The sequence below is a fragment of the Hesperophylax consimilis genome, chromosome 31, assembly GCF_061612785.1.
Source record: "Hesperophylax consimilis isolate HC1 chromosome 31, BYU_Hcon_1.0, whole genome shotgun sequence".
NCBI lineage: Eukaryota > Metazoa > Arthropoda > Insecta > Trichoptera > Limnephilidae > Hesperophylax > Hesperophylax consimilis.
The window spans coordinates 8,051,686-8,072,935 of NC_142866.1; the positions used below are offsets into that span (position 1 = coordinate 8,051,686).

At 34.6% G+C, this 21,250-nt stretch overlaps 1 protein-coding gene across 1 annotated transcript in view; it reads right to left on the reverse strand.

Annotated features, from left to right (window-relative positions):
• Nucleotides 1-21,250, reverse strand: part of LOC149409400 (proton-coupled amino acid transporter 1) — a 79,303-nt gene that overhangs the window by 6,778 nt on the left and 51,275 nt on the right. Inside the window, exons 3-5 of the mRNA XM_089649740.1 lie at nt 2,626-2,733; nt 2,253-2,403; nt 1,387-1,596 (exon numbers count right to left, since the gene is read on the reverse strand). Coding sequence (XP_089505866.1) covers nt 1,387-1,596; nt 2,253-2,403; nt 2,626-2,733 — 469 coding nt within the window. The remainder of the gene's footprint in view (nt 1-1,386; nt 1,597-2,252; nt 2,404-2,625; nt 2,734-21,250) is intronic.

Here is a 21,250-nt window from a genome sequence, read left to right on the forward strand (position 1 = left end):
TACTTCTAAAATCGTTTAAAATCACCCCGCGAACTACACTTTACCCCCGAACACCTGTATAGTATATTTGCGGCATGTTCCAGACTATAATATACTCTCAGTATCGTTCTGGTGTAAGACCACCATTCAGAATTCAAACGTTGCTTGAAAAGGTTTTGGCCATGTTTGGTGACCAGATCTGAATAGATATGTACTCCCCCGCCTTCCTCTCCCATCTGCTTCCTGTCCAAACTACCTTGAGACTCACAACATACCGCAATTGGGGATGCCATAGTCTCACTGGCTCCATTCAGTTGGGACTCTAATTCTTAGAAATCAGTTTCCGAGACGCGGATGAAATTACTAAACCAACTCTGTTTTACATTTTCAATTCCTGATATAAATTAAAATTTTTAGGTCGAAGGGCACGATCGAACCCGAGATCTGTGTTTCCTACAATAATTTCTGCGATGGCTAACAGTGCAAGAACGTATTCCTCGTCAAAACTCATCTTGACAGTTGACAACTAAAACGGGAGCACACACTTATTCTTCATCAGACATCTACAAAATAATGATGAAATGTTTATGGCCACGCCCACCACGTCTCAATGGATTAAGGTTAAACGCAACGCTCGTTGTATTCTACGTGTTCACAGATGGCGTTTATTAATTAATTTTGTTTAAATACGCTTTTGCAAGGTATTGCTTTACAATATTAAGACAAATTATTTGTTTGCGCCTGTGTATACGCAATATGAATATGAATCAATAGTTTTGTTCGTTTAAAGACTTAATTCTTTCGAGAAAGGCACACAAATACAATATTTTACCGATGATTCAATCCAATATTGTATTTGTATGCCTTTCTCGATAGAATTGAGTTTTTATATGGACAAAACTATTTATTCATATTCATATTGCGTATATGAGGGCGCAAACAAATAATTTGTCTTAATACTGTAAAGCAATACCTTGCAAAAGCGTATAAACAAAATTAATTAATTAACGCCATCTGTGAACACGTAGAATACAACGAGCGTTGCGTTTAACCTTAACAAAGAGAGGAGACGAAATGTGTACGAAAACAAAAATATTTAGGGTAATGTTTGACGTATTGTTTGTGGAAACGATAACACGCGACACCGCTTTGTAGGTCATTGAACACTATTGTACATTGATCTATGTATTTTTTATAATTTTTGAAGCCCACTTTGCGATCTTTTTTCAAGGAAATTTCATTTGATTACTTTTTCAACTCGGCATCTGAATAGAGTTTTTCTTAAAAAAATAGCTTCATGTGTTCAGGGGAAGTATCTTATATAATGGTAAAAAATTCCGAATGCGTGTCTCAAAGCGATACATGCAAAATAAGTAAGCTTTACTTCATTATCGTGGTTCAAATCACCTTTTTTACATTTGTAGATATGAAAACAAAGTATACGCAGCAGAAACCGAGTTGCGTCACGCAGAGGAACATGTTGACGAGTCGCCTCATGGTGGTCGCCATCCCGCGCAGCTTCACGGGGCCCGTGGAGAAGCACAGCTCCACGGTGGACGCGAAGTCCGGCGGGGAAGTCAGCTTCATCCTCTGCTGCATCTCTTCTGAACAAGTGAGCTGAAACGATATGAAGTGTAATAGTATCAAATTTCCAACTAAGAAAATATTTCTCAATGAAACATATTGTTTTATTTATCACAAATTGCGTTGTTCTTTTGGTTTTATTACTATTGTACTCAATTCCGGACAAATAATATTGTATGAACGCGACGCTTGCAATGCACAAAACATTGTCAATGTAAGTAAAGACTAATCTCATTTCAGAATTGAGTATCTCATACAAACTCATTCTGATATCGTGTCCTACCCAATAATAGAAGTAACCCGTTGTGTTCGACCACGATTATATATTAGTTATAGATGTGAACGCAAAGTTACAGCTGTTTTTTTTTTTTAGTTTTTTTTTTAATTTTTTTTTTTAGTTTTTATTTTTTATTTTCATTATCAATATAAATTATTTTTACAGGTGTTAATCGATGTCTGTCTCATCATGTATCCAATGCTTGTGTCGAGACAGACGTATTGGATACATAAATTAGTGTTTACATATTATTTGATACATATAATATTTCATTACATTAAATGACAATATAAAATGATAAAAAAATAATTAATAATATAATAAATTGGTTAATCAGCATCTAGTTGGAGTGCGTACTTATAAAACAACAATACAAACTACAATATATAATGTTTTCACATTTTATTCTTACCAATAAATGTTGACAATGTACACTAATGACTGATAGAAATAATGTGACTACGGTTCCGAATATGAGTCCAGCATTTTTGAAAGCATCTCCCATCGCGTACATTCCCGATCCAACATTTCCTTTGAACAAGTGCGTTAATGTATCAAAATATCTAAAACAAAGTTCAAAATTTCAATTATTCCACTATCAAAGGGAAAGTTATATTAGATAAAGATCTTGTGCAATGAAGGAATTACTTAAAAAAATATGTTTGTTTTTTTTTTATGTGAACTTGTGTGAGGTTTACAGAAAGTCATTTGTTAACTTAGTGAAAAAATGGGGAGTTTTATTAAAATTAAGTTGACAAGTGTAGTATTACTACAAAAAATCTTACGATGTTGGGTGTGTAACTTCAGCAGGTTCTGCCGAGGGTTCTGTTTTTTCAACATCTCCATTTTCTTGTAGCTGGATATCGACTATGGGATCTTTGGATTGAGCTTTACTGAAACATACAGAATGGTTTCAATTAATATACCAAGTTTAATATGTACCGCCGTGGAGTCACGTTAAATTATTACAGAAACTATAACTATTACAATACAGCTGATTCGCGTAAGAATTGTATAATTAATTATATATGTAAGTATAATAATATATATACTGTTTGATTTAACCATAATTGGATTGCATATCTTCAAAAAACATTCAATATTCTATCCAAAAGGTGTCTAAAAAACCTTATCCCAAATTAATGTTTTTAGACTCTGATTTATGTGCTTGTTATAACTACAAAAAACAAACGCAGAATCTAATTCGACAATTAACGGAGCTCTTCCTACTCTAAATAATATTTGTCTTAACTCTAACATTGACATTTTTTCGGATTCACTGCCCAAATTCAAACGTGGCATCATGTCAATAATTTAAAGAATTCAATGCGCATACATACAGACACACACACACACAAACACTCACACATACATTACACACGTCACACACACACATATAAACTACACAAGTCACCTGGTAATTAAGGAATAAACATACCACTTAGCAGACATTACAAGGAAACATATCATAGGTACACAACATGAAGTATCTTATTCCTGTATATTGTTTCATCTCTGTAAATCATGTACTGTTTGTTTCTATAATATAAAATAATATTAAAAAAAATAAAATACATCATGTAAAATAAAACAACCACGAGAGCACACAAAATCAAACGTAGAACAAAACATCTCTATGACAGTGACAAAAGTTATTATTTTATCATTTCCATTTCCAATGAGCAAATAATAACTACCTAACGTACATATTTTTTATCATCAATATCATAGATTACTGCGGTTAAAAGTGTGTACTTTCTATAAAAACTTGTTAATTTCATTAAAAATAGTTTTTTATAAATATCTCCACTGTTTTTAAATGTTTATATAAATATTCATTTTAATGACTCATTCAAGAAACAAATGGCTGATCACAATAGTTTAAAAATCAAAAGTAACTGATATAACCTTTCCAATATACACATGTATGTGCAAACATTACAATGAATATTGATTTTAATTGACATTCTTCAAACATTCTTCGAAACACAGAGAAAACTTACTGATATAAAGTATCGCTAATCTATTAAATATCTCTTCAAGTTATTAGTATTCCTGTTAAAAACGGGACTGCAGGCCTTTAACGAATGAATTGACAGATTTCCTAATAAACTATCAGTAAAAAAGGATGTGTTATGGCAATGTCGGAACACGTGTTCATAAAAAATTCTAATATTTTCGTATTTCGTCATTATATAATAACAGGATAAACGCAGCTGCATTAACACGTGTTCCCATATATTATGAAAGTCTAATAATTTATTAGGAAATGGCCTGCTATCACTTTTTTAAAAGGCTTTTAATAAATTAGCAGTACTGATTTTTCTCCGTACACTTCGCTGTTTACTTACTTTCAAAATAAAAAAAAATTAATTACTATCAAAAATACATTATTGACAACAAAGTACTGAGCGTGAGCAAAGTACTAATGTAATCGTAATGAGTAAGATTAATAAAGGGACGCATAAATGGTTTGGGCATGTAGAGCAAATGAGCGAAGACAGGAATGTAAGGAGAATATATGATGCAAATGTGAATGGTAGCAGAAATCGGGGATAACCGAGGAAGACATGGCACGACCAAGTGGATCAGATACTTGAGTCGGGCCATGTCAAAAATAATAGAAGAGTATGTATGAGACGATATATGAATGTGAATGAGGCAAGGAGTGTGTGATAATACCGAGTTGTTCGGCGGTCCTTCCTCTCTGCATATCCCTGCGGAGAAAGGGCGTGATGGTTTTTTTTATTTTTTTTTTTTTAATTTTTTTTTTATTATCAATATAAAGTTTTTTTACAGGTTTTTTTTTCGAAGTCTGTCTCACTAGGATAAACCTGTGTCGAGACAGACGTATTTGATACATGAATTAATGTTTACATATTTTTTGATACATAAAATATTTCATTACATTAAATGACATTGTGAAAAAGATACAAAATAATATATAATAATAATAATAAATTCTTTATTCCAGGATGTGGGGAGGTTAGTGCAATCCCACACATCACATAGAGGATATAAGTACAGATAGTATTTACATATAGTAAAATAAATAAAAAGGGATTCAAAATTAAAAATTAAATTAAAGATGAAATTAAACCAGAGAGACACGGGAATCCATCGGATCTAAGATTGTGGGAGCAAGTATCTTTCTCCAATGGTCTTCAATGCTCGATCCTGAAGTCAGACGGGATTCTATGATAAGAATGTTTCTGGAATGGTTTATCCTTCCCCTCAGTCCTGCAATCCTTGTTCTTAACAGAGCTGCAAATCCTGGAACTCGTCCTTCTGTAAACATAGAGGAGGCACTGCAGTGCCTGGGGAGTCCGAACATCAATCGGTAAGCGTTGTTATATTGCACCCGAAGCCTTTCCATTGTTCTTTTCTTGAAATTAGCCCAGAGCTCGCATGTGTACAGGGTGGTGCAAAATGCTATGAAGAGCGTCCTTTTCACTCGTGGACTACAGAGCCCAAATCTTCTACTGAGCATGTTACATTTTATACTCAGTACACGCCTCTGCCTGTCAATATCTTCATCATCCGTTAACTTGTTGTTGATGACATGTCCTAGATATTTTGTGGTTTCTACTGTTTTCAGAATCTCACCATTCAAAAAGACAGGGGGAATGTTTTTTGGGCCTTCCCCGTGTTTTATGACCAACAGTGCTGTTTTTTTCGCATTATAGATCATGTTGGTTTCGTGAGCAAATTCTTCACAGATTTTCAGGAGAATTCTCAATCCCCGTATTGACGGTGCCATCAGAACCATATCATCTGCGTAGCTCATATTATTAACACATAGACCTCCGATGTGGCAGCCCACTCCAGCATTGTTTAATCTGTGGGTTAATTCGTCCATGTATAGGTTAAACAGTACTGGGGACATACATCCTCCCTGTCTGACCCCGCTTTTCAAGAAATAGGGTTCTGAGAATCCGTCTTTCCACTTTACAAGGTTTTCTTGCTGACGGTGCCATGATTCGAGAATTTTTACCACTTTCCATGGTATCCCTCTTTCCTTTAGTTTTTTCCATAATAAGGGGTGGGAAACTCTGTCGAATGCCTTACTAAGGTCCAGAAAGCATGCGTAAGTTGTTGTTTTCTTCTTCCTGTAGTATTCTAACGTTCTTTTTACGCAAAATATAGCTGAGTCAGTAGAGCATTCTCTCTTGAAACCCATCTGATTATCTTTCGTTGTCATATGGTATCCGACTTGATCTAAGAGAACTCGTTCAAATATTCTAGCGATGGCCGTGGCGATGGATATCGGTCTGTAGTTTTCCTGTAAAGTTATGTCTGCCAGTTTGGATTTTATTATCGGTATAATAATTGTCTTCGTCATGTCTTTGGGTAGATAGCCACTCTTTATGATGTCGGTGAACAGTGTTGCCAGAAGTCCCATAATCGTTGACCCTGCATGTTTGACGTGTTCGGTGCTTAAACCATCATGCCCTGCAGACGTTCCAGATTTCATGTTACTAATGGCCGATTTTATCATGTCAGTTGTGATGGTGAGATCGATATCATCATAAGCAGTTAAATGTGATTCACTTGAGTCGATAGTCGGTGTAGTAGTTGCAAAATGTTCTTTAAAAATGTTTGCAATTACTTCTGGATTCGTCTCTCCGTGTATGTTGCACGAGATTTTACAACGCATGTTTAACAGTTTATTTGAATTGTTCCAAAATTTTTTGAAGTCACGATTATCTAGATCCCCTGCTATTTTGTCCATCTGGAGTTGAGTCGAGTTATTTTGGCATTGTTTTAGTGCTGTTTTAAAGGCAGCACGCTTTGCCCTTCTATCCTCTGCGACAGGACCCTCGCCTGGTCTCCCGTTAGTTATCCAAGTGAGCATCGCTTGTCTGGATTCATAGTATTTATCCGCTACTGGCACTGCTACGCAGAGCATTTACTATACTGCCGTATAGGTATTTTATTTTGGCGTGTGTAGGGTTGCCACCATCCTCAGCAAATGTTTTATTTGACTTGATTTTGACGAGATAGGTTTGCGAGTAAGAGTTATATTTTCCGATATCGAGTATATTATTCGGATTCCATAGTGCTGGATCCCTCAACTCAGATGTAAACACTTCCGTTGTTGCTATTCCATCTGTTTGTAAGATCAGCTCGAGAGGCCGGTGATCTGTCCAATCAATATCGTAATATATTTTCATATCAACAATTTGCTTCAAAATATTTTTCGTTACCAGACAATGGTCTAACCACCTGGTAGAGCTGTGTGCGTCACTGATATAGGTGTAAGAATCCGCAGGTAATAATTCGATGTCGGCACATACGTATTCAAATTCTTGACAGAAAGAGATTAGCTCCAATCCAAAGAGTGAGTCGGGATTAGCGTTGAAATCTCCAATAATAATTGTGTTAATGTAATCTTTATCGTCAATTATTGCTTGTAGGGAGGCAAGGCAGTTAGAATATTCCTCAAAGTTGTCAGTTGAACAAGTTGGCATGTAGATTGTAAAAATACTTAATGTTTCAGTAATCAAACTAACCTCGAGTCCGGCCATCCGACAGTTATGCATTGGGATTGCGGTAACCCTTAAATTTTGTCTGTAGATTATCCCCACTCCACCGTACGGTCTTCCTAGGAGTGGCCCATCGGCGATATTAACGGCAGAGGTTCCCAAGCTGTTGAAATCCGGGTGTATATGCGATAAGAAGTCAATATCTGTAGGGAGTAACCACGTTTCTTGAACTAATATAATATCGTGTGATTCGCAAAGATCATGTATAAATTTTACAGAACTGCGAACTGATCTGCAGTTCACGGATATAATTCTTAAATTGTTATTTGTCATTTTGATGTTTGGTTGATATGCGCGATTTTATAAATCTTCGGAATACAATTCCCTCCGGCCAGAGTTCTTCTGCCAGGAATCTCTTTACTTCGATCGCTTTGACAGAAAGTTTAAAGCTGTTAAAAGGCGTAGGGCGGAAAGGCTTGATTTTTTCAATCTTAGTATCTTCCAAACCCTTTTCTGCTAGGTAGGCATTGATGTCTTCCTCGGTGGTTTCCACGGTAAACCGCGAAATGTAAACCGTTGAGATTAAGTCGGCCGACTTTAATATTGTTGACGTTGCCTTACCTCTCAAGTTTCGGTTAGCTTTCCGCGTTACTAATGTATATCCGTTTTCGCCCGTCGCGGAAGGCCGGGGTTCGGGCCGCGGGCCGTGCTCGCGCGTTCTCTGTTTGTTGTTTTCGGGCCGTTCGAAGTGCAAACTCGGTCGATCACAGCGATCACTGTTTCTACGCTCGGTGCGTTCTTGAGTATTTTTCTTGTGTGTGTTAGTTGCATTGTTGTATGCGTTCTTGGTCACAACCGTTGAGTAGGATTCTTCTGTCGGTATTTGTTTACTTTTGAGATGAGGATTACCTACATTTTCGACACTATTTTGTTGCGAGTTCTCGGCCAAATCGCTTTGTTTATTTGGAGCGTGAATTTTAGTAATTTGTTCTTTTATTAAAGCCAGTTCTTGTTTTAACTCATCATTTCTTGTGACCGAAGAATCTTTTAATTCGGTTTTAATGTGTGTTATTTCCATTTTCATAGCGTTTAGTTCCTTTAGAAGTTTGGATACGTCCACACTATCAAAGTTGACGGGAGGCAATTTATGTAGCTGTCTGGCAACGAATAAAGGTAGCCTGTCAGGGTCTGTCTCCTTCAAAGCCTTCAGGATGTCCTGGAGATCTCGGCTAATCCTGCCGTCTCCTTTCCGCAGAGTTCGTTTGTCCGGAAGTTTGTCGAACAAGATGGTCTTCGCGTTCTTTATTTCCTCCTCCGAGAAGGCGGAGGTACATAATTGCGTGATCGCGATCTCATCGAGAGTGTCCGCCTTGTTTTGGATAAACGCGAGGCACTCGTTTATAATGATATTACATGCGTTGCACGACATATCTTAACAGTACGTCCTTCCGACACGACGGTTGTCGGAATAATAATAATAATAATAAATGATAAATTTGTTAATCAGCATCTAGTTGGAGTACATACTTATGTAGGGATTTTTATAAAATTTTTGATCATGGATCTGTCTTGGCTGATGATCCAAGACTTGATGTCTGTTTTATATTTCAAAAAAAATTCGTTCAGTCTAATGGCTAGTGGAAGAGCATTATATAGCCTTGTTGCAAAATATCTAAAATTTCTCTGGCCAAAAGTTGTTTTAGCGAAAGGGATTTGTAAGAAATTGTGTCCTTTGGTTCTAGTATCACGAGCAGTTTGGATATTGTCAAAAGTAGTTTTGTGTTTGAAGAGGTATGTTAGTATGTTTTTAGCATAAAGTTGCCTAATGTCCATAACACAGATTTTCCTAAAGATTTCATCCGAACTGTTTGTGATTGGTAGTTTGAGGATAATCTTTATTATTAGTTTGTTATTGTTAGTTTGTTAGTGTTTAGTTACTGAACATTTCATCATGCCATTTTACTCCGCATTATAGAAGGTACCTACTTACATGACATATTGTGTAATTTTATGCACAAATTAATCGCTAGTCGCTTCCTTGACACACTTATACATATTTGAGTCAAAACAAAAGTTTAGAAAACTATTAGATTTTTGATTTGATTAAATACATTCGTTTTCACTTTAGGATTTAGGCACATGCCCAAATTAGTAATAAGTCGAAAATATGTACAATTGTGACAATATATATATAGTAAAATTGGACTGTTTAAGTATACCTATTTTTAAATCGATCTTTGTCTTAAGATACATCATTTTCAGTAGAGAACAAAAATCGAAACCATTTGTTTGTTATGCAATCAATACCTGTACATAACATGAATATGTAAAATTATAACTATTTTTTTATTAAAAACCATGTTAAATACACTGAATAAATATATAAAAATATACGACTGTTTTTTGTGAGTTGTTTTTTTTCCCGCTGCTTCGCACTATACAAATTAAGGTTAAACGCAACGCTCGTTGTATTCTACGTGTTCACAGATGGCGTTAATTAATTAATTTTCTTTAAATACGCTTTTGCAAGGTATTGTTTTACAGTATTAAGACAAATTATTTGTTTGCGCCCTCATATACGCAATATGAATATGAATAAATAGTTTTGTCCATATAAAAACTCAATTCTATCGAGAAAGGCATACAAATACAATATTGGATTGAATCATCGGTAAAATATTGTATTTGTGTGCCTTTCTCGAAAGAATTAAGTCTTCAAACGAACAAAACTATTGATTCATATTCATATTGCGTATATACGGGCGCAAACAAATGATTTGTCTTAATATTGTAAAGCAATACCTTGCAAAAGCGTATTTAAACAAAATGAATTAATTAACGCCATCTGTGAACACGTAGAATACAACGAGCGTTGCGTTTAACCTTAATTGAACTTAGCCGTGAACAATGATTACCAACCGACTCAGTTGAGAGACCTACTTATTTATACGATGTAATTTGGATATCTACCTATCAATTAAATTCTTCTGATTGAGGTAATTTGGGTCTTGGAGGATTGAATAAGTTCGTTCTTGATTTTTCTTATAAAAGTTTTAAAAAGTTCGTCAACCTTTTTTATCGGGTATCTATGAATATAATTTAAAAAGTTTATTTAATTTTATTTGAATAGCTTTTTAATCTACCCATCAATTTTATACATTTTTTTTCAATGCTTTAAAAAAAGTTTATGTTTCCTTTCAGCTGATTTGAAATAATTCTGTTTGAGAAAGAAGATAAATATTTCCAATAGTTTTAAAAGGTAGTCGATAATTCCCCTGGTAAAATGAAATAAGTTTATCCATATTTCACTCTTTAGCCTTAGGCTTCACTTTAGACTTCATTCGGGATGATGGCTGCTTTGCTCTTAGGCTAGTTTGTGTTAAAAATTTAACCCACCTTTCCAAGTCTCTTTTGGTTATATTATATGTATATATATGTAGAATTATGTTCTCGGCTTACCCGCGTAACGTAGTCCTTTAAAGGACCTTAATTTAATTCCTGACGTTTCGGACAGATCTCACTGTCCATCTTCAGAAGCCTTATGTATTGAATTTTGTCTCAAACTGAACGCTTTCGCGTGTCTGTTCGGTCCAAAAGTCAAGATACAAGTGGGTGCTTATCAATTCTAATATATATATATATATATATATATATATATATATATATATATATATATATATATATATATATATATATATATATATATATATATGTGGGAAGCATAGAATGAGGACAGTTTTTCGAGCGCGCCCATACTTCGGGGACATTTGTATAGTTTGGGGACAGGCCCAAAGTATCTGTCCCCAAACTAACACTTTGCATTATATACGCATCGCATAGATTGAAGCCAATTTTAAAATTATGCAGAAGGCATGCTTTGAGCCATACATTACTAAAATATCCATAGATGCCACTATCGTATCGTTCTCAGATTTTTGAAATTTTCTATTGAGAATTTTCGAATTAGCAAAGGCTCGGTACCTATTTACCTAATTTATGTTTGTATCCTATTTCGCTTGCTTTTGTCGGAGAATGTCGCATTTTTAAAATCGTTCGTACCTATATGGTATATTTGCGGCAAGTTCAAGAATGGTAGATAGGTACTTTCAGTATCGCCATGTTACGTAAAAATGCAATATTTTAAATAACCACAAAATAGTAGTTAAATTTTTCGCCGTTGAGATTGAGATTACGATCCTTGACTACGAATTAGGAGGTCGCAGGTTCAAATTAGGGCGTGCGCAAGTAAATTTTATTTGATAAATTATACGAAATAATTCGTTCTTACCTATATGGTATATTTGCGGCAAGTTCAAGAATGGTAGATAGGTACTTTCAGTATCGCCATGTTACCTAAAAAATGCAATATTTTAAATAACTACAAAATAGTTATTAAATTTTTCGCCGTTGAGATTGAGATTACGATCCTTGACTACGAATTAGGAGGTCACAGGTTCAAATTAGGGCGTGCGCAAGTAAATTTTATTTGATAAGTAAATTATACGAAATAATTCGTTCGAACCTATATGGTATATTTGCGGCAAGTTCAAGAATGGTAGATAGGTACTTTCAGTATCGCCATGTTACGTAAAAATGCAATATTTTAAATAACCACAAAATAGTAGTTAAATTTTTCGCCGTTGAGATTGAGATTACGATCCTTGACTACGAATTAGGAGGTCGCAGGTTCAAATTAGGGCGTGCGCAAGTAAATTTTATTTGATAAATTATACGAAATAATTCGTTCGTACCTATATGGTATATTTGCGGCAAGTTCAAGAATGGTAGATAGGTACTTTCAGTATCGCCATGTTACGTAAAAAATGCAATATTTTAAATAACTACAAAATAGTTGTTAAATTTTTCGCCGTTGAGATTGAGATTACGATCCTTGACTACGAATAAGAAGGTCGCAGGTTCAAATTAGGGCGTGCGCAAGTAAATTTTATTTGATAAATTTCTATAATTTCACAATACTTATTAGTTTTAAATAATTCGTTCGTACCTATATGGTATATTTGCGGCAAGTTCAAGAATGGTAGATAGGTACTTTCAGTATCGCCATGTTACGTGAATAATGCAATATTTTAAATAACTACAAAATAGTTGTTCATTGTTTCACCGTTGAGATTGAGATTACGATCCTTGGCTACGAATTCGGAGGTCGCGGGTTCAAATTACGGCGTGCGCAAGAAAAAAATATTTGATAAATAGGTGTAATTAACAGTTTATTATGTTTACTTAATACGTTGGTACCTATACTATAATGATTCATATTTTATTACTATGATGCGCTCCGCTCAGACTTGTTTTTAACATTAACATCACATAGGAGGCCCCGAGGAAAAATGTTTTCTCTCATGGTTTATGACATCTTTGCGGATACTGTGTGAAGGGTCTTTTGGATGAGAGGAAGGATTGAACAAGGCACTGGAAGAGACCCATGTTGTAGGAGGGAGGAAACACAGAGGCCGGCAAATCTTTCCACAGCCGAGCTGTTGAACTCAAGAACCAGTCGTAGATACGAAACGAGAAGGTACCGAAGAGATCAATGATGCTGGTTCTTCAGAGCATCTTTCATTGTAATACCGGTAGATCAATAAGAGCACACATACTTCACGGCTGTGCTCTAAAGATAGTTTTCTGCACACTCTCTTGGCTATTTGGCTAGCGATTTGTACAACAGTGGGGCAAACATACCCAGGTGACGAATAACCTGACAATCTTTAAATATATCCCACTACTATCACAGTAAGCGGAAAATGTTGCTTGTGTCATGATGGAGGACTTAGCCAGCCGAGGAATTGAATTCACAAAGCCGGGATGGGAACCAGACGCGATGCCAACTCAGCCACTGACCGGTCTTAAATGACTCGTTACGAATAAAAATAATATTGTAATAGACAAATGTATTATAAAAATTTCTGCCACCTAACTTTTTTGTTGATTCATAATGAATCGTTTTAGGAGAGGAAGATCTAGGACGAAAAAAGGTATGAGGGTTTGTTTGGTAGTAATCTGGGGGTCAGTGTGTCCAGGAGTGACAGATGTTTAAACTCATTACTCCCAATTCGGTACAAGGCAATGGGTCGAGAGAGTTAAACAGAGAGGTAAATAGATCTCCTTCAACCGGTCTCTCTAAATCCGGCCCCTCACACAGAACGACAGATGCATCCGCCGCCAAGACCTAAACAATGGTGTCTCTGCTAAGTCACCAAACTTAGCGAACCACGTGACCTATGGCAGAGGTGTTGGTTATCCAATAAATGGTTCCCGGTACCCATACCCACCTCCCAAATCCCAAGTTGGCTTGACTCTACAGATGCTGTGGCGCGCGGGGGCATCTCTACAGTTAATACTTGGCCTTCAAAACAAGAGTATATATTAGATTTCGGAAACTAATACCCGGGCAACGCTGGGGACTCCAGGTAATCTAAAATATTCACACAAAGCAATTAAATATAGATTTTCCCGTAAAACCGTAATACCTAAAGGGTAATTATTACATAATATATAAATAGATCTATTTTAATAAGAAGCAGATACTTTGTGTTTTGACATTATAATTAAAAATATAATAGTGCCAGATCTGAAGAGTCAGGTACTTCTTTACCTTCCTCTTTCTCATCTCCTTCCCCTCCCCGTACCTGGTACTAGTAAACGTTCGTAACATAACTACATTCCTACAAATTGTCGTAAAATCAATAATCTAAATCATGAAACAATCGGACCATGAGATATGCACCTATCAATAGGTACCTATGGTAATATAATATTATCATTTTTATAATTTGGTAAAAATGTCCGATCCCGAATTTGTTTAGCATGAACTTGTGTCCCAACCAAATATGTAGGTACATGTAGATAGGTACTTTCAGCCAGGCCTAGCGATCACGCGCCTAAAACGTGTTATAGGATGGTTCACATATTAACCTAGCTCACAAATAATAAAAATGTGTGCATTTATTTTAGACCAAACCAGAACCCAACATGTAGGATTAGGTACCTACAACAATCATACTATGAGCTGATTTCTTTTGGGAACTTTCAACATAATTTTCGAAAATTCTAATTTTAGCCACATAAAGATCGCGAGGGAATTGAACCCTTTTGATTTCAAGAATTACATTAAAATAAATTTAAAATGTTATCTTTTTTCCTTTCTCACATAACTTGAATGCCATGGTAAAGTTTCGAAAAATAAAAAAAGATCACTATTTCACCAACAATTATTTCTAGATATATTTAAATTTATTGATATGAAACATCATCTGATTCTATTAAAGTATTTAAAAATAATTCATTGCTTCTAATATCCTATCTACTAACTTTACCATACCTTCTCGTAGTGTTAGAGCGAGGGTTAAGTATTTTTTGCATTCAGATACGATATAGATTGTGTATTTGTTTGGTCCGTACAAATTTAGTATATAACATAGGTACTTTTTGGTATTTCTCGAAATTCCCCATCTTTCTATACTTTGTATTTATGGAGTTTGTGTAAGTTGGGGGGTAAATGGAAACATTCTAAGTATAGTTATTGTTATTGTTGTGGTCTAAAACATCAACATACCTGTAGACACATTAGATCAAATTAGATTAAATCATGACATAACACCCTTACAACATACTACAATCCGCCTCGGAACAAGAATACCCAGTGAGGAGGTCTTTGAATAAAATTCTTTGGCTTGTGTTTTTAATATAGCTATTACTAAAAATATAAAAAATAAATTAATAATAAAATGGATGCGACCACTTTTGGTAATAGGCCTAACCCCGAGGTTCGTAAGAAAGAAAAATATTTTAAATCTTGTTTTATTTAAATTTGGAACAAAAAATAAGAATTCCTGCTAAACCAGTGCATTTCTGAACATTTTAGATGGATACAGAATGTGTTCTATTCGGCCCTTTTGTTCTGATGTTTGAATTTTTATTATTTAGCCATGTAAACCTTTTTTACTGTTCACTTTTCGGCTTCGGCCAAATCTGAACTTGACTCGATGCTAGTTTCTTATTAGATTAAAAATATTTATTTTTTATTTTAAAGAAAAGTAAATATTGTGTACTAAAAAATATAAAATGAGGCTTTTATAATAATTTCATTACATTTCATTTCAAAACATTTCATTAGTAAAAGTTTAGTAAACATTTTTAAATACTAACTAAATAATTAATTTTAATATTAAAATAAATACAGAAAAAATCTAATAAAATGACATATTGAAGATCTCTTTGTATGTTTGGAAACACCCAGTGCAACAGTGCCGATGTAGAAAGGATTGCAAAAACATCCTGGGTTGCAAACTCTTGGGTTTCTCAACTCAACTCAAGTTTTTTTCTGAATTGGTTATTTTGCGGGAAGAACTTATATTCTGTGTATAGAATGCGGGGGTCTAGACATTTATCGATTATCCAACAACATTAAAAATAATATTTACAACAATTGTGAGAATGTACTATAATTTGGTTTTCTTTAGGAGTAAATATTCAACGAAATTTCTACTTTTAAAGTCTGAACGAAAGAAAAAAGCCGAAAATGACTAGATAATAAAAAAAACAAATTTCGTAGAATTTTGTTTAATTTTGTTTGTAAAATTATTTTATTTAAACATTTGAACTAATATTGTGGGTTTTTAATGCATTTGCATCGGCAACCCTGCACAAAGTAATATGTGCTATTATGCCAACATGGCCTTTTTAGGTTCATGTTGTGCGTGCACAAAGGTCATTGCCCATAAAAAGGGCCTTATAGAAATTTTCCAAATATTATTATTAACTTCTTCAAATTTTGCAAATAAAAATAATAATTAATATTTTTCATTATTATTATTAAAATTAAATACCAAACCTGCGAAGTATACGCGCAGTATGCATATGATATACGCTCGTCGACGGTCGGCACGCTTCCATGCCATACCTCCATTGCTTCTATTGTATAAATACCTATAAAACAGCTAAATTACACATAAATGGAAACAAGAAAGATAGGCCATGAACCGTTGAAAAGTCGATGAATAGTTTGTGGGTCGTGTCTAGTACTGGGCGTTGACGATAATTCCATCCAACGCCAACGTTGTTATCGTTAGCGATTTTCAACTGTTGAAAATAACGCCGACGTTAACGCAACTATAATTGATTATTTGTAATGATTTATTAGCTCAGGTCTGTTTTCAGTGCTTAATTCTCCATACTCGATGAAACCTCATTCATCACATATGTTATTATCTTTTTTTAGATAATTTAGTAATTACGGTTTTTAAATTATTTTAATTTAGAAACGGTTCCGTGTTGACCACATTCGCTGGGTATATGAGCTCCAAGCAAAGAAAATTCAATCGGGTGGTTGTGCTTTAAATGGCATTTTAGATTGGAAATTGTTGATTTGTGTGAGAGTGCACGCTTACAAACATTACATTTTGCAGTTTTTGTCTTTCCATCAGATTATAAATACTTCCACAAATCACTCTGATTATTGTTCGCCATTGATATTTGATATCTATTTAGGAAAGCACTTCAACTGTTTAATATTTATCATTAGTTCAAAGTTCAATCACACTACGACACTAACACTAATAATTATTCTTCACTTAGAAATTAGTTTAGTCATAAAATTTATATCAAACACCTATTTATTTTTACTTCCTAAGTAAAACAATTAACAAAAACAGATTAAATAGACGCGCGACAAGCCAGTACAATCAAACTAAACGTATAGGAGATCGAAACGATACTAACAAAAAATAGATCAAAATCGTATTAGAATCCCTATTAACGGGTTGTTCCCCAGATAATTGATGTATTACGATTATTTCTATGCCCCACACACGTAATAATAATTCTATAATAAAGTTGAAAGTTGAAACTGTTGGAAGACGTTCATTTCGGTGTTGAAAACATTACCCTGTTGAAATATTAAAGACATTGAAGATATATTTTGCTTGTCGTTGATAAATTTGACTGTCCCTTTGCGATGCGTATCGGCCATATTGGATGGAAAAATAAAAGTAAAACGTCTAGCAGGAGTTACGTAACCAAAAGACCATTTGAAATATCGAGTAATGTTGTTCACGAAGTGCAAACTCTAAATCTTTTTATTTATTAGACAGTTGAATCGTTGACTGCGTTAAGTAATATTCGCAAGTAGTTATTATATTTCAACTATTGGCGCTAATTATTATCAACAGAGTTGGATGTTGAAACAATAAAACTATTGTTTCCGACGGCTAGTTATATTTTGATACAGTACTAGTCGTGTCGCCAACATAGTTCACCTATACATTAATTTGATGCCAATTGTATCTACGCCCATACATGCCAAACTTATAACCTGAGCAGTAAGGACCAAGCTCAACGACGGTCGACACACTTCCACGCCATATCTCCATTGCTTCTATGATAAAACCATAAAGTTACATAAAAATATATGTATTTATATGTGTGTATATATATGAACGTAAACAAGGAAGATACATGGCATGAACCGTTTTTAGTGTGTATGTAGTGACGCCAACATAGTTCACTTATATATTAATTCTATGCAAATCGCATCTTCGCCCCTATATACCAAACTTATAACCTGTGCAGTATAGCCTATACTCGATGACAGTTATTCTAATGTTTCTAATATATATGAATAAAACCATGTAGGTACCTATAATAAAGCTAAATTAAACATGGACGGAAATAATGAAGATAGGCCACAAACTGTTTTTTCGTTTGTGTGTAGTGTCGCCAAAATTTGTATTTATAAAAATATGATGTTTATGTTATATATCTCAGTCAGATATAAAGCATCCTTAGAGTGGTGTACGCAAAATCGGCGCTATAAAAATAATGTTCACAAGAAATGACACAGTAAGTTTTCGAAGCGAAATTACAAACGCTACTGTTAAGATACTTTCTAATTCAGCCATCGGAAGTATGAGAACGTAAAAGATGTTCCAAGCTCATCTATGATAAAATTCTTTTATTTTGAAAACTGACACGCAAAATACACGTGATAATAGCACCAACTGACACGCAAAATACGCGTGATAATTTTTTGCTACAGAAGGCGCTCACGGGCGCACAGTGATTTTATTTTGAAAATTACTGGCCTATGCTTTCATGTCTTCATATTTATGGTTACTATTATTATTGTTTACAACGCAAATAAAATAAAATAAAAATGATTTGACAGACAAGGAAATAATTTTTATCGCATTTTAAATAAATAAAAAATATCATATTTTGTGAAATATTGCCACATATTTCACAAAATATAATGGCAAGAAATCTTGAATTAAAAATTTTATGTCAAGATTTCAGTTTCTTTATGAAAGTTTATCCAATGCAAATAAACCCAATTTAAAAAAATATATTCTGCATATTTTATTTGTAAAGATACATTTCAATAACGTATGTACAATACAACTGCGCATATAGTGTGCTTTGAAATGTCACCAATCGGATTCTGATAAGATGCTAACCAATTTGTGAATTACCAATATCTATCATTATTATGGTCAGTTTGAATTATATGCCTGAACATTTTGTGACGGAGAAGAACGGACATTATTTTAATTTTAGTCTTCTATTTGTATAAGTAGGTCTACAAAGAGTAATTAATGAAAATATTTGAATAGGAAGCAGATACTTTGTGATGTGACATTATAATTCAAAATATAACAAAACAAACTCATTATTTAGTGGTAATTACTACAGTTCGCCAGTGAATACAGAGCCGCTCTGTGATTCAATCACCTCAATGGCGCTTACAGTATTATTTATTGGTAGCCTCTTCTAGTACTTTTATTATCTTTTTCAAACCAGATGGCTTCTGAACTTTCCAGAGTGGAAAATACTCTCAGTATCACCCTTGTGTAAGACCACCAGTCTTGAAACGGCTTGAAATGACTTTAACTGTGTTTGGTTACCAGTTCTGAATAGCCAAGTACTTCCCCACCTTCCTCTTCCCCTCCCCACTATTATCAGCTTCGCAACATACCCTAATTGGGGATTTCATAGTCTCACCGGCTACAGATGGCTTGGAGCAGTTGGGGCACTTATGCGGGTTAATATTAACATAAATAAAAAATAAATTAAATGGCAGGTCATTTCAAGAATTTGAAAAACGTTAAAAATTAATGAAAAAATTATTTACATTACACCAAGAAAAAATGTTTCGATCTGCAGTTTACAGAAGTAAGTGGTAATTACTACAAAAGATAAATTAAAAAAAAAACGAATGCTTGGAAGCTAATGCTGCTGCAACAGAAATATGGGTTAAGTGCAGGCAAAGAAGGGTAAGTGCAGGTAACTCCATTCAAATGGAGAACTGTCCAAAGAAGCAAAGCTAGCAGTCCACAATGGGTACCTACCCTGATGTGTGGCAGTGAGGCATGGAACTGGCAGAGAAAGGATTAAAGTAGACTGAATGCTGTTGAAATGAGATCCCCGAGGCGTTTGTGTGATAAAACCATGTATGCTCGTGTGAGAAATGTGGAGATCCGCAAATAGTGCAAAGCTGATGTAAGTGTAATGAGTAAAATCAAGAAATGGACGCTTAGATGGTTTGGGCATTATATAGAGCGAATGAGCGAAGAAAGGAGTGTAAGGAGAATATAATACAAATGTGAATGGTAGCAGAAGTCGGGGACGCCCGAGGAAAATGTGGCACGATCGAGTGAATCAGATACTAGAGTCGGGCCATGTAAAGATTCAGAATAATAGAAGAGTATGTATGAATGTGAATGAGGCAAGAAGTGTGTGCCAAGACCGAGTTTTTTTGCGGTCCGTCCTCTCTGCCTACCCCTGCGGTGGAACGGGGAGATGGTTGGTAAGTTAGTTTAGCAATAGAAAAGCAAAACATCAAAATATGAATACTAAACATTTTATACGTTGCTTATATGTTTCCAAGCAAGGTGCTTTTCGGTCCTGGAAAGTATAGTTGATTCTTCAAAAAATTGCCTGGAATGGACGCTAAAAATATTTTCGTTCTTACCTTTTCCGTATTTTTTTGATATAGTGACATACGAGCTCCGTGCCAAACAGGCCACTTTCTCTTTCATCATTATTTTAAAATCTCTTCCGTATTAAAAATCAAGCAACTTCTGTTTCCGTGCGCATGGTTTGTCTAGTCTGCGCGGGGCAAGTACCTAATTTTAAAATAATCTCATCTGCAATAAGTAAAAAGCGCCAGGCGGGATCTCCTGTCGAACAATAACCGAAACTAACTCTTTTTAACAGGTGGACTTTTTAACTACTGGTGGTTTTTGACAACTCGCGGTCGAGAACGCGCCTACCGATAATTCTCCAACTTTAAGGATTACTGATTAATATAATTACAAACTTTTTTTTATCAAATTAAATTTTTGTAATTTATTTTAATATGGACAGCCAACATTTATTATATTTTACAATGTATAGTAAAAGGGTGCGTATAAGCAGGCAAAGTTTTATCGAGTCGACCCACGAATTAGGGAAAGGAACGAAAATACCGCAATTGGCATCAATCTTATAATAGCTCTTTTTTATCTTATCTTCGGATATATATTATGTTTTCTAAATTTTTGAAATAATCTCTTATCTTTTTGAACTTTACAACGGTTACAATTTTATTTATTTATGTTTAATTTAAAAGAAAGTCAAACACCAAATACGAATAACCCGACAATGTTTGAAATTCTCCCACTACCCCCGTAGTAAGCGGAAAAGGTTGTTTGTGTCATGTTGGAGTCTTGGCCAGCCGAGGAATTGAATTTACGACGCCAGCCGCGATGCCAACTATATAATATTATTTTATTATTTAATATTTGTATTTTTTAGAAGAGATATTTTTACATGTTTTATAGTGCCCTTAAGGTGATTTTGCACAAAAAAGGCGCTATAAAAATCATCAAAATATTTTATTATTATTATTTACAAAGGAATATAAAATACA